The sequence below is a fragment of the Plectrocnemia conspersa genome, unplaced genomic scaffold (genome assembly GCF_051122295.1).
Source record: "Plectrocnemia conspersa isolate PC_06_02 unplaced genomic scaffold, ASM5112229v1 ptg000011l, whole genome shotgun sequence".
NCBI classification, from domain to species: Eukaryota; Metazoa; Arthropoda; class Insecta; order Trichoptera; family Polycentropodidae; genus Plectrocnemia; species Plectrocnemia conspersa.
The window spans coordinates 5,078,054-5,092,499 of NW_028277175.1; the positions used below are offsets into that span (position 1 = coordinate 5,078,054).

At 32.9% G+C, this 14,446-nt stretch overlaps 1 protein-coding gene across 27 annotated transcripts in view; it reads left to right on the forward strand.

The window, feature by feature from the left end:
• raskol (Ras GTPase-activating protein raskol) overlaps positions 1–14,446 on the forward strand; it is a 196,343-nt gene that overhangs the window by 160,637 nt on the left and 21,260 nt on the right. For 2 of the 27 annotated variants that reach the window (XM_088198370.1, XM_088198374.1), the window contains exons 1-2: positions 6,072–6,140; positions 12,966–14,210. The exons of 22 other annotated variants lie outside the window; for them this stretch is intronic. In XM_088198370.1, the coding sequence (XP_088054496.1) occupies positions 13,043–14,210 (1,168 nt within the window). In that variant the 5' untranslated portion in view covers positions 6,072–6,140; positions 12,966–13,042. Of the gene's footprint in view, positions 1–6,071; positions 6,223–12,965; positions 14,211–14,446 lie in introns of those variants that run through there. 3 more of the 27 variants (XM_088198375.1, XM_088198371.1, XM_088198372.1) reach the window with 3 other exon arrangements.

A 14,446-nucleotide genomic window follows, 5' to 3' on the forward strand; every position in this document is an offset into this window, starting at 1 on the left:
GATAGATTTAAATTGCTTTGGCATTAAATAAAAGCTACTCTTTACGATGAATCGCCTTCAGATGTAAATGTACATGTAAATATTAAACAAATATCCCTCCTGAACTAATTACATATTTATTTGCATTAAATTTTAATTCAGATCGCTAATTATTTATAATTAGTCGTAATGACTTGTTTTACCAGTGTTAATTACTTTTAAAGTTAATCGATTATATGCACGTATTTAAAAAAAAATATTAAAATATTTTTTATATGTATAACTAAAAGGTTTTTCGTATTGTGGAAAAATTACACCTAATTAGCTCTCAACAACATCTAGTTATATGTATTTAGAATTTTTTTTTTAAAGTTAAATCATCAATTAATTTTTGATTTAAATCATATTTTTGAAGTTTGTGTAAATTTTAAGTCGTGTATCTTCCCATTTTTTAAAAATTATTTTTAATTATGGAACAGAAATTTGGAAAATATAAAAAAAAATCAAATCATGAAGATACACCTTATCAATTATTTTTTTGTGTTCAAACTAGTTTACAAGTTATAGTTATTTTAATAATAAAAAAAAACATAGTTTGAGAACCAAAATAAAGTTAAAGTTAAAATCAGATAACAGCTCCATAAAACTATGGTGTTTACTATTAACTTTCCATAAGAATACATTGTATGATTTTTCTTATCATTGAACGGTAAAATCCTAATTTTAAAAGAGTTCCGTGTATATGTTTACTTTTACGCGAAATCGAATTCACATGGTTGCATCATTCTTTCTAGAAATATATCTATTTATAAAGTAATGACTAAATACATATATTATTAATAGTTTGGTAACAACAATATTACTATTACAGACGGTTTTTTTTAACATATTCTTATATTAGTAAATAAATCTTCCTAAGAAGCATCTCACACCTCTTCAATATCTCATTCACAACTCACTTAAACCTACGCATTAGTTAAATACGGATTCAAATATATATGTAAAACACCAAATATTATTTATTCTCTTCTAGTTTATTACTCGAATTTGTTTCAAGTAAGTAAAAATAAATTTAAAAAAGTCCTAAGCATCCGAGCGCATTCTAGCTTTATCTAGATTTGGAGCAAGAGCTGACGTCGGCTCATAAAAAAACTTCAGGGCACATTCCCTGTTTAAATGCTCAACGTTCGATTGATCCGATGTCTACCACTCAACCCTTTGTCAAGATAGGCGTAGCTGCTATAAGTCACCACTGCTTAATCATTATTATTGCATCAAGACTTCTCGGAATCTTTGTTCTCGCTACCACATCATATAAATTCACGTTACAAGCAACTGCTAAGTCACCATCCTGTGTCCCTGGATGTATGCCGTCTGCCTTCCGAAGCATGTGAACTCGCACCTGGCTCTTTAAGACAGGTGTGGTGTCCCACCGTTGAAACCTGCCGTGTTGAGATAGTAAAAAACTCAATCCCGATAGTGTGCTCCACCATGTGATGGATCCTGTGTTGTTATTTCGCCTACGCTCTTCATGTAATTTACGACAATTATACGGTGGTTTGATTAAAATCATATGCAATATGCTGTGTTAGAGTCGTATTCTGATAACGAACGACCTTGTGTAATTATTTAATTTTTAACTCGACCAAATCAAACCTTTCTTATAAGATAAAGACTTCCATTGCCCATTATGATCAATCAAATCAAGTTGTTTGTTAATCATTTCTACTTACTACCGTCAGTTTTACTGATTCAATTCACTCGAAGTTTTTCATTGTACAATTGTTCATATTCCAAGTACAATTGATATTCCGGGCCGTATACATTTACTAACCTCTTGAATATGGATGTTTATGAATGTGAATATTGCATATTTTTTTACTTTCTATCTAAACCGCAACTTCATTACGTCAAACTCGTTATCTTAAAACTTAAATCGACAACGGGGAACTCTGTTGACCGAATTTACTACGTATAACATTACAGACTCGCATAAATGACTGTCTTTCTCGAGAAACCCACGATGATTCATCCATCCGCGGATCGTGACCGTCATCGCCGAGGCATTCTATAATACAACCAAAACTTGACCTTCCCACTCTTCACACCGTAGATTCTGATATTTATTACGTCTGATATGCTAATAAATTACAACGTAAAAAATGCGTGGAACATGGCTTCCTATAAATGTAAAGAAATTGGCCTCGAGATCATCTTTTGTCTATGAGGAAATACAACCACAATGACGCTCGTTATCTCCCACTCTTTTTGTGTAGAATAAAATTAAAAAGAATCGGACACGTAACCCACATAGGGATGCGTCGTTATAAACAACGTGAAGCTCAGGATGCTGCGTTGACCGGCTGCCATTGCTCTTTCGCCTCTCCGAACAACGTCTCCCAACATCTGTCTCTGTCTATCCCGTGAACTGTACGGTAGGCTCGTTTCTCTCTTGCCAGTTAATGCCTTCCTTTTTTGCCAGAGACTGGCTAGCCGCAAGTAACCCTTGGATAACGGAAGAATCCATATTTATAAACATTAGTTTCTACGTTCCGCCCGATTGGTATTCGGTGTTTTGATTCAGGGAAACGCATATGCCGGAAGCGTTTATGGGAAACGTGTTTTTATTTATTTATAAATAATGTGCTTTCGTGCGAACAGCTATAGCATCTGGCTTGGACGTGTGTATACATGCGAATTAATTATTGTTATCACTAAGGTTAGAATTAGTGATTAGTAAAAATAGGGAACATGGCATACAAGAGCGATTGCTTATAACTTTAAGGTCCTAGGTTCGAATCTTACGTGAACCCACTTTTTATTTTAGTAACATTATTTATAAAACATAAGTTATTATATCATAACAGTATTTTTTCATAAATACTCAAATTATCAATCCATATTAAACCGTATCTGATATTACACCATGTGTATTCATTGATTAATATTATTATCTACCGATAAAGTTAATACATCACATGTCTGCTTTTTTCATATATCGATGCATTAATTCATTTGGTACGGTTTCTAACAAAAATATTCCCTGAATGGCGACTATGGTATTCTTGTCTGTAGATAAAGCGCATTGTTTTATAAATTATTCAATTTAATACACATATTTGTAATCATAACGAAATGGCTCAATTAATAAGCTTTCATTAAAAATACAATAAAAAACAACGTACGTCGATCGCGATCGACCAATCGACCGCAAAGCTATTTGCAGTCGCCCGCGTTTCAGTATGATATTCGTTGTTTTTAGTTTCTTTTCACTCTGTTAATGCTAAAAACTAATACACTTTCACAAAAAAAACACATATTCACTCGAATAACCATCGTCAATGAATAAGGAAAATACTATTTGTATAATAAAATATGACGTCAAAATATCTCGGCAATGGACATGTATTTTTCTACTCGATTAAATTTTTGAGGATGAGAATATGCGTTTATTTTATTTTTATTTGATGCTAATATAGCTAATCGTTTATACACTAAACAAATATATTTAAAACGTATACCAGAATTTAATAAAGACTTCAATAATATAATTTAATTCTTAATGCACGAAGGTGTTTCTTTATTCCATTGTGGAAACCCACTACATTTTTATTTTTGAGGATTGTTCTGGGAATGTTATTATACAAATTAACATCTCCGTAAAATATTCCCCTAAGTTCCTCTAGCCTTTTTTATATACATACAAAAAATAAAAGAAGCGGAACATTGCCTTCAAAAGCATCCAATTTCTAAGTAGTACTTTCACAATAAATATTAGTATTCAAAGGGACAGATTGTATTATAGTTTTTTGACGCGGCTCTATTTGTGTTAAAATTTGTTTGCAAATTATTGTTGACTATTGCTTTTTGAACGAAAAATCAATAACAGCACAAGCTGAATTATATAAATGTAATGTTTTTCATAAATGGTTTCATCGGATTTAATGTAGCAAAATAAATAAATAATACATTCAGTTTCATGTAGTTATTCTTAAAATAAAATCTAGAAAAAACAGTCTCAAATCTATCCCAAAAATATTTTTTTAAATATGGCAATGTTAAATATTGTGATAGAAACTATTAAAATATTTTTTTAGCTTATTTGTTTGATAAAGTATTTTCAACAATCTCCACCTTTCACTTTTATGTACTGTGCAAGAACAGAGCTTCCTAATTATTTTTTTTATTATTATAAACGATGGTGTAACCTTTAAAGATACATATTTATATATATTAGCAATTACATATTATTAAATACTAGTGTAGCTTTATTATGTATTACCCAGCTTTGTCCGGAATAGCTTGAAACTCATTATTTATTCATTATAATTAATGTTATACCTCCTATTATCACAAATTTATTTACAAAATTTTAGCCTCTTGTCCTCACGTATTACAGTAGCACGTAATCGATCGTCAGTACGTTGCTGTTCAGTTCAACTTTCAACTTTCAACTTAAAAGTTGAAAATAACATAGCCATGACAAGTTATTGTGTCAAACAGGCACATGTATTTTTTATTTTATATAATAACCATGTAATTTATACAAATATATGCAAATTAAAAAATAGTGAATGTTGCTATTGTATTGGAAAAGTAGTATGTTAACTCATTCCTCGATTTACACGCTAGATACGTTTCAAGAATACGTTTATAGAACAAAACTTGTAGTAAAATGATCGAATAGTATTTACATGTACTTTTTAACGTTTTTAAGTATCTATAAAGTAAACACGTGCGCTCTTACAATCAACTTAGAACACACTACATGGGCAGTGGGAGAGGTTCCAGATGTATAAGTTTTTTAACCGCGTAAAACTCAAACTAATAAATATATATTTTTTTCTTTCTCAACATCATGATATTAGTTGTAGCGAATTATATTCAAGCCTATTAAAAACACAGCCTTAATTTTCATAATTTATTTAATAAACTCCACATCCACAACTGTAGTATCTAAATTTTGTGTCGGTATTTAATCAAATCCTCTGTGCCGAATCTGTGATTTATCCAGTATTCTAATAAATAATTTAAAAGGCCATAATTCCCTTGTCAACCTTACACACAAATATATATATTTTATTTTATCTCTTGTGTCGACCGCACCTTTTGTTTGGTTATAGTGCAAAATAATATTCAATTGAAACTCATTTGTTAACATAAAAACTGTTTTATTTTGCTGTGAAACGTATTTTAAGCATACGACATCTAAATCTTCAACAGTTTGCTTTTATTAAAATTTTAAACCATTCATTTATTATTCTAAAATTATAAGGGTTTAAAAATATAATATAAAACTGAAAGGAAAAAATAACTTACCAAAAATAATGGAGTGACGTTTGTGAAGTAAAGTCACTCCTGTTTTTTTGACAAAATATTTATTTTCGTCACGTCTGATAGTTAGATATATAATGCTATTATTATGTAGTTTAATGTGTTAGTAAATTACGAGGAATATCTTTTTATTCGATATATTTATAGTTATATTCACATAGTAAGCTTTAATAATTTTATTCGCGGTAGTAGTATTACTTCCTTTTTTCAAAATCATAAGATGAGACGCTGGATATGTATCGTAAGTGGATTTATATATGGATTTGTTTTGTTTTTTGTTTTTTATTGGAACCTGCAAAATTTTCAATTGATTGTTAGACAACCGCAGATAGTTTTATAACAAATAAAAATGTTGCGTGAAACCATATCCTGCCTAAACAAACTTTAACAGCATCGGCGTGACTATATAATAATAAATAATATAGTGACGAATCTGTAACTCCATTGCCACGTTCATTCCAAATAACAATAATAAAAAAACATGTTTTCACTTTGACGACTGTCATTGTTAAGATTTTAATATTGTAATTCAAACATTTTATGACTTACATTCTTTATGAATATTTTTTGTGTCGTTTTCTTTTGTCGCACCTAGACGTCGCGTCTCCACTGCATTAGCATAATATATGTATTTTACACGTCCAGGCGCGAGAGGGTTAATTGTATTATTATCTTGCCGTCCTGCTCGCGCGTACTGCGATACATATATCTGCGTCCCTCTCTGTCCGGCGCGTATCGCAGCGCCGTGGAGCAACGACAGTTTTGTTCTGCGCTTTGTGGCGTTGACTCGTGTCTGCCTTGACAGCGCGTATCTCCATTTTCCAAAAGTTTGTCAAAGTTCTCGGAAAGGAGCGCGAAATGCGCTCTCGTTCGCGCACGTGCGCGTGAGTGTCCTGCAAAATGGCCGCCGTACGGAAATCCTTTCATGAGCCGAACCGTCCTTTGCTCCTTGTGTGCATATGTGTGTGTGCGTGCGCTATCTTATCGCCATATTGATTCGCAATTCGTCGCGCACTATTGTTTATAAAAAGTTCTATAATGTTCAACTCCTGCCTCGACTATTATGATAATAACGTTCCTTTCACCGTTCGATACTATTCAAAGATCATTATGTCTCAGAAGTGACATTTACATTCTAATTCTAAAGTGTGGTAATTGGTAGTAGTGTAAAAAACTGAGCAACTTGCGTCGATCTGACAGTGCGCTCATATCCGGTTTGCGCTGTTTTATCACATTCCTTCGATCGAGTTTTGAAAATATGGGATATTGCGTTTTTCGGTGTTGTACGCATGAGATCAATTTTAGAGATTGGAGAAAATTTTGATGCAAATTAATTCGATAACGAAACACACGTGATTGCATTGAAATAATGTAGATAAGCGACCACACGCGTGTGTCAATCCGTTAAATATGTTGCCATTAAAATTAAGTATGACTTTACTATATACTACATGGTTAAATTGACGCAAGAACATTTTTAAAATATTTTGTAGTCGTTTCCTTATGATGATATCATAACGTGAATGTTGCGTTTTCCTTTTAACACATTGTTGTCGGGTGATTTCGGGCATTGTCTTAAGCCTGGCGCGGGCCATTTTTTAGCAGCCGCGGAATTAATCGGAAACGAAGAATTTCCGCGTTTTTTTTCGGAAACTCGCCATAACTTTTATACTATACAATATAAAATTATGAAATTTTAAACCCAGACTTACCATAAACAGTACTATCAAATGAAGAAGAAACATGGAGGTTGACAGTTTTATATTCACTGGAAACTTGCGTTTATTTTGCACATAAAAGTACTATAAAAATGTATGTAATAAAAAATCGAATTAAACACTAAATAAAACTAAAATATGGCACAATCTGTTTTTATGAATAGTTTTTCAACGTATGATATCTCTAAAAACACGTAGCTCTGTGTAGAGGTATGTCAAAAGATACATAGCTACACTTTTGGTCCAATTATCAATAATCAGATAAATTATCCAAACAAAATTCATCGTCAGATTTATTTTTATCGGGTGAAAACATTTCGGGGTGTAAAACTATTTTTAGACAACCGAACGACCGAACATTTACGCGTAACTGTAATGATGTCTTTTTTTTATAACAAGTCACAGATGTCGCAATGACTGTTGCTTGTTATCTACCCCAGGTCAAGTTTCATTGGAATTTGATTTGTTTTCTCACTCCCAACCATCCCTTCTTTTACATCAGGTAGAAAGTAATTCCTCGAAGTATCTTGAATAGAATTGAACATAATAGAAGATATTTGGGATAACAGGAATTGTTTATAGTTCGTTATTTAATTTTTTGTACGGAATAAAAATTCAATATCAAAATTAGTACAATACATTTGGTGGAAATGTAATAAATGCGACGACGAATAAAATAATGTCTTTACTAAATATCAAAGCAGTGACATCTAGCTGCTGACAACAAAAAAAAATGCAGTTCAAATTACACGGATAAACACGTGAGCCGACTTCTAGCAACAGACTACAAAAAACGGATTTTTACGGGTCCCGCAATCCAGCAGCAGTTCCGCAAAAACGGATAAATCCGTGTCCCGACAACAATGTGTTAAGCAGGATAAATAATCATCCTTTTTTAGTAGATATTCTATGCATATTTTCTATAATCTCGAAGTTTTCTTGAATATCCTCAATCTCAACATGAAATTGTAGTTTATCAATTAGGAATTAGTACATTATTTGCAATCGGATATAGCTTACCTTATTACATACATCATCTTCTCTAAATCCAATAGAATAGCCCAGATAACATATGCAGACAAAGAGAAGTAGATTCGCATCTTCCTCAAAGTCAATAGAATAGCTACTAATTTCTTCGATGGCTTATTAAATTTTAGCATTAGCAAATTTTTCCTGATCCATGGAATTATCGACCATGTTTTTGAATTTTTCGCAAATCTGTAGATAGACAGAACTAGGGATAAATTACATGTATATAACTCTTCTTTGCAAGTTTTTTTTTAATGGTAAAATATCTGCTTTTAAACCTGTCTCATCATCAAAAACTTCACAAACTTCTGTCGATATAATACTTATAACAAGTGCGTTATTTAGTCGAAAAGTATACAAAATTTAGCATATATTTACTATCTACAAAATTCTTGTTATTTATTTTATATTACAAATATCTTATAATTGATCGCAAATATTATTTGCATTATTTCATTATAGAATAGATACACATATTTCTCAAATGTATAACATGTGTGATCCAATTTCCCCGCGGACGTGTATATCCGCGTTTGAGAAAATATTAAAATGTCTGCAGATAAATAGAACAGCTTTATTTACCCGATTAGTTTATACCACTCTTTCTCAAAGAAATATGTTTTCTTGATTTTGTGGATGTCAAAATATTTGTAGAATAATACAATTTGCATATTTTAGACTTTTTAAAACATGTGTGCACCAATTTCCCCGCGGACGTATATATCCGCGTTTGAGAAAATATTATAACTACATTCCCCTGTTGCTATTCCAGCAAGAAATATGTACACATCTTTCTTAACTACGATGGTTAAAAATGTTTATTATGTTATTTATATTTTTGTAATGTAAAACTATGTTCCTCAAATGAATTTTTAATTAATGCAGACTTTATTATTTACTGGTATTCTTCATTATATTTATAGATAGATAAAACATTGACGTTATTTCATTGAGTAGTAGTTCTATTTTGTATGTACCTTAAATTTTAGGAATGCCAAAATGTGTAGTTAGTTTAATGCGTCTTGCTTCCCTAATCACAGCAAATATTATGTGGATAGATAGAACATACGCATTATTTCATCCAGATGCCTCTCTTAAATATACTAGCATATTAATTTTTTGGAAATGTTAAAAATATCCTAATCTTCTGCAGATAAATAGAACAGCGTTATTAAATCGATAAGTATATGTATAGATACAGCTCTTTCTCAAATGAGTAGGTTCTCTTGATTTTAGGAGTAGAATAGATTTTCGAAATCTGAATTAGTGCAATTTGCATATGTATTGTACCTTTCTTAAATTTTGTAGTTGTAGCGCAAATGTGTAATATAAATAGCGCTATGTAGTATTTTTTACTTTTCAACTGATTTAGTACAGTTGCTATTATTCAAAATATCAATGCTGTGGTTAAACCCTTTTCTTAGATACTTGACCACAATTGAGTTTCAAAATGTCCCGGAAGAATGAACTATAAACAAATAAATCTTTCTTCTTTCATCTGTGTCAAAAATTTCATATAGCGATGATGGCAGCCGCCAAAGTTAATTCAATAGAGAAACGCCGCCGTCAAAATTGGTGTTAAATGTGACAAGACATTATAAACCTGCTTGCTTTTTATCATCCATTGAGTCAGACCTCGTTGTTGTGTGTTGCCGAGATTCGATACGGTATTTTCTCAGACGTCGAACGTACTTTCGCTAATTTAATCGAGCCGGCCAACAATTCGTCTTGATTTCACTAAGCGACTTTTAGACTGAAAGGTCTTATTACCGGAATTGGAGCTCGACTTCCTCTCTGATAACAGCGCGGTCTGGAATGCTAGTGCAGCTCCCGACTCGCGATAAAAAAAACTGTTGCTCAATCTATGATTCATTTTCGAAACGAAGGTTTTTGTGCGGCCGCTTTGCTTTCGTCTTTCGAAAGAGACACAGTTTTAGTGGCGAGATCTTGGCGGGGGTCCGGGTCACGACTTCCAACTTCGTGAGCGCATATATTCCATGCTAATAATGAAACTCGATCGTTGCGCTGCTGCCGTCACTTGCCAATTCCCGACCTATTACGCAGTCGTCTCTGATAACATGATGGGTTCTCGGAAGCGATTGAGTTTTGGAAGGTGTGGAACGCTCGTCTCTCGCTAATGATCTTTTCACCCAGTTTGTTAGTTAAATAGACTAATTTGTCGGATCTTTATCTCGGTGTGTGAAAAACAAGCCACTTTCACCGGTACTATTCCGTAATTGATCGTTGCTAATGAAGCGTAAGAAATGTGTACCGAGATTGAAAGTGCTAATTGCACTCTGTCCGCACTCAAATTCGCGATTTTAATTCAATTCGCCAAAATACCGCTATTGGGTGTCAGTGGGCCATCGTGGCAAAAAAACAAATCAATTTGCAAACACTTGACAGAGGCGACCGCACAAAAAATGCCGACCACGATGATGCGTCACGACGTTTGTAATGTAATTGTACTATTAGTTTATCAGCCGAACTCCCGCCAAGCTCAGCTAAACTCATTTATTCCAAGTCGGAAGTGGTAGTTCTGGATGAAATTCTTGACTGAAATGTCACTGATATATACACCGACACTCGCCATTGTTTACAGTTTTTATGCAAGTGCAATAACAAGTGGTATAAGTCGCTGACTATTGACTTGAAAGACCTAGGCTCGAATCCCATATGGACCTTAATGTTTTTAAATTTCTATCGTGTCTAGAATAGCGGAATCGATCATTACAGATTAACTATAATAGATTTTCTTAATCTCGCGGATGATTATTTAAGGTCTAGTTGCACATATTCGTATTGAAAATAGTAGGGATCAAAAATTATCTTATAAAGAGCTAAATGTAGTTGTGAAATTACCTCTTTTGCTATTGCAGTGACGTATTAAATTTTTTATTTTTATTAGCGTGTATAATTTTTTATATTATATTTATCATATTTCAAACCATTCTAAGCTATTTTTTGTGATTTTTTGCATTAAATAACAATAAAAAACTATGGGCTTATAAAGAAATTTGATAGATATATTTAACAAATGTGTCACGCCAATTACTTCTAGGAAAAAATATGTCTGGATGACTCATAGATTCCCAGCAATGAGTCACTCCTTATCTCTTTTGGATTACTGAATATTTGTGGCAAAAAAAACTATATATAATGCTTCACAAGTATCTGATTTATTTTTTATTTGTACTAATATGTAAATGACATGGGTTTGAATCTTTCAGGAACCTCAATATTTTTTAATTTATATCTGATATATGATATAATTTCTAATTTCTAACTTGTTATTATATAAAAATAATAACAACAAAAACTAGTAAACTACATGTGCCACATTAAATTTATTCTAGGAAAGATAGGTTTGGATTACTCAATAGGGAATTTCATCGATGAGTCACCTCTTATCTCTTTTGTAGAAAAAATAATAATTATCGAGTGTAATTATAGAGAAATAATGTTACATAATATCTGATTTATTTTTTATTTGTTCTTAAACAAATATTTTTGTTTTAAAAATTAAAAGTCATGTGTTAGAATCTTACACGAACCTCTTTATTTAAAAAAATATATATCTTATATAAACTTATATATATAGATTATCATAAAAAGAGCTAAATGTAGTTGTGAAGTGAACTATTTTGCTATAGTAGTGATTTTATAGTCGACTGTCGTAATTGCTTGTTTTATACAAGCGTTTTTAGTTTTTTTTTTATATAGTCCATTTAATATTTTTTACAACTACTTATAACACGAAGCTCAATATAATTCTGACCTAATTTCTAACTTATTAGTTTTTTGCTATAGGCAATTTTATGCAGTATATTTATATTTAATTAAAATAACAATAACAAAAAATATGCGTTTTGATAGATCTGTTAATACATTAATACAGCACATGTATATTTGCCATGAAAAATAGGTTTGGATGACTCAATCGAAAACTTAATCAATGAGTCACCCCTTATCACTTTTTTATATCACTGAATTTTTGAGGCAAATAATATTTAATAATTATAATCATGGTGAAATAATGCTTCACACTTATTTGTTTTTTTCTGGCACAAATATGCAGTATTTTTGTCATTTTATTAAAAACATGCATTTCAAAAGATACTAAATAGATCTGTGCCCACCGCAAGTACAACCCACAACTGCTTCCATTAAAAAATAGGTTTTATCAGCACGTTCAATTAGTGGTATACTCGGTGACTGATACCCAAAGGACTTGGGTTTGAACCTTCGTGTTTTTCATGTTCTTTCGTGTCTGGGAGATTGGAATTATTAATTAATTTTATATATTTATAATTCCGATCGATCATCACAGAACACGGTAAATTGGGAAGTGCTAGTTAGGGGTCTAAAAAATACTCTACAGTACATTTTTTGCAATATGTACATACGAATCAGCCGCATAGATATCCTCCCTTTGGCTTTCAAATTTACCGTGTTATTGGGGTTATAATTAATTCAAATTGAGCTATTTTGTACATATTAGGTATAAAAATGATCTAATAATTAGCTATTATAGCTCATAGAGAATATCATATACTCGAAGATTTTTATCGATGAGTCACCCCATATCACATTTTTATTCATAAATTGTATAATTGACTAAAAAAAAAGGAGATTAGTACATAATTTTAGATAGATTAAATTGCTTTTGAAATATTAAGTTTATTAAATACAGATATTCTACATATTAATTAAATTATATTTTATGTGTGGTAAACATATTGTAGTGTTATTGTATCTTGGTCAATCGTGATATGCCTAGCCTCGTTTTTATTTAATTGCAAAGTTGACTCAAAGAATCAAATCATAGATTAGATAACCTTGATCCATTCAGTCCTTTTGCTTCCGCGCTTTAGAACGGTTCGGCTCATGAACGCAAATTTACAGGTCATCTTCAACAAACACAACATGAGTGATCTAAAAAACAATAGTTTTAGTTAAAAGTAGTTGAAATCAGTGCCGCTATGTTGGATACGTCTAATGTCAGCCTCAACTCAACAAGTGATGCCGAAAGCTGCACCAGAAGAAGATCCATATTCTACATTCCACTCTCGGACAGTTTCATCAGCTGTCTACCACAAACTGAAGCTCCTACTCCGGCGATCAAAACACCACCCGTATCCACCCCGGCTCCGCAACGCTTTCTATTGAGAGCCAGAAAAAGCATGTCCAAATCGACGATCGACGACTCCAAAAACAAAATCTTCAACACATTCCCCACGAAAATACCACCTAAGAACTTGGGTCTATCCAAGTGCTCCAGTGATATAGACTTCAGCGAAGCTAGTCGTCAAGAATCAGGCGATAATAACTCTGAGAAGCGATACACTGGCTTGAAACTATCGCTTCCAGTGAATTCAGAAGAATTGAACAAAATGGACAGCCAATCCAAGACGTCTGAGACTAGCAAGAGTCAAAACGATATCTCATCAGCGATGCTCGTTAAAGTGCAAGCTAAAGAGATAGAGATTCGCAGATCGCCTTTGAAGAGCAGCTTGAGTTGTAGTGGATCTATGCCAGAAGTCAAAATTACTTTGAAGAAAGAGCGCAGTTTTATAGGATTATCTACATCTAAATCTGCATCTAGAGTCAATCTGAGTCCGTCCGATTCGCGCTGTTCTAAAACGTCGCTTTTGAGTGCATCCAAAGTTTTGAAATCCAACTCAAAGAGCAACATTTCACTGTCGGCGGTCGAAGGCGGCGATAGGAAGTCTGGCTCTCAGATATCGATTAGCAGGACTCCTTCAAAGAGCGGCAGTGGTAGTTCTCTGTTTTTATCGCCGTCTAGGAGTGACGTATCTACGTTAGATAAACCAACTAAGTCGCCCGGCTTCAGTTTGATTAGAAGATCGCATAGTACCAAATTGACTAGGAGCAACTCTTTGTTGAAGCCGTTTTCGAAATCAGAGCCCGAGGACATCGACGGCCCCATAGTGAACATGAGCGAAAGCGATTACTTCGCGGAACTTCTAAAACAGTACGACGAAAGTGAAGGCAAAATCAATCTAGTGGATGCGATGGTGTATGGCACTCTCGTGCACGGAGGCGATAGTACAGTGTTATCTCCGATTCACGGGAGAAAAAGTGCGATTAGGAGCTGCTTGGATGCTGAAGAAGAGGCGATTCATTCTGGTACGTTCTGATGATGATTTGTAGAACTTGACATATTTTTAAGCCGTGACAAGAGTATTTTAAAAAATATGCTAATTGATTGGTCATTCATTTTTGTTAAAACTTGTCGCGGGAGATGAGAATCTGAGTTTGCTTAGGTTAAAAACGGGAGACGAGGACGAAACTTGTTTTGTATCGCAATTTCGTTTATTTACATCAATCTGCTGTCGATAGTTTTTACTCTTTAGAGCAGGAAT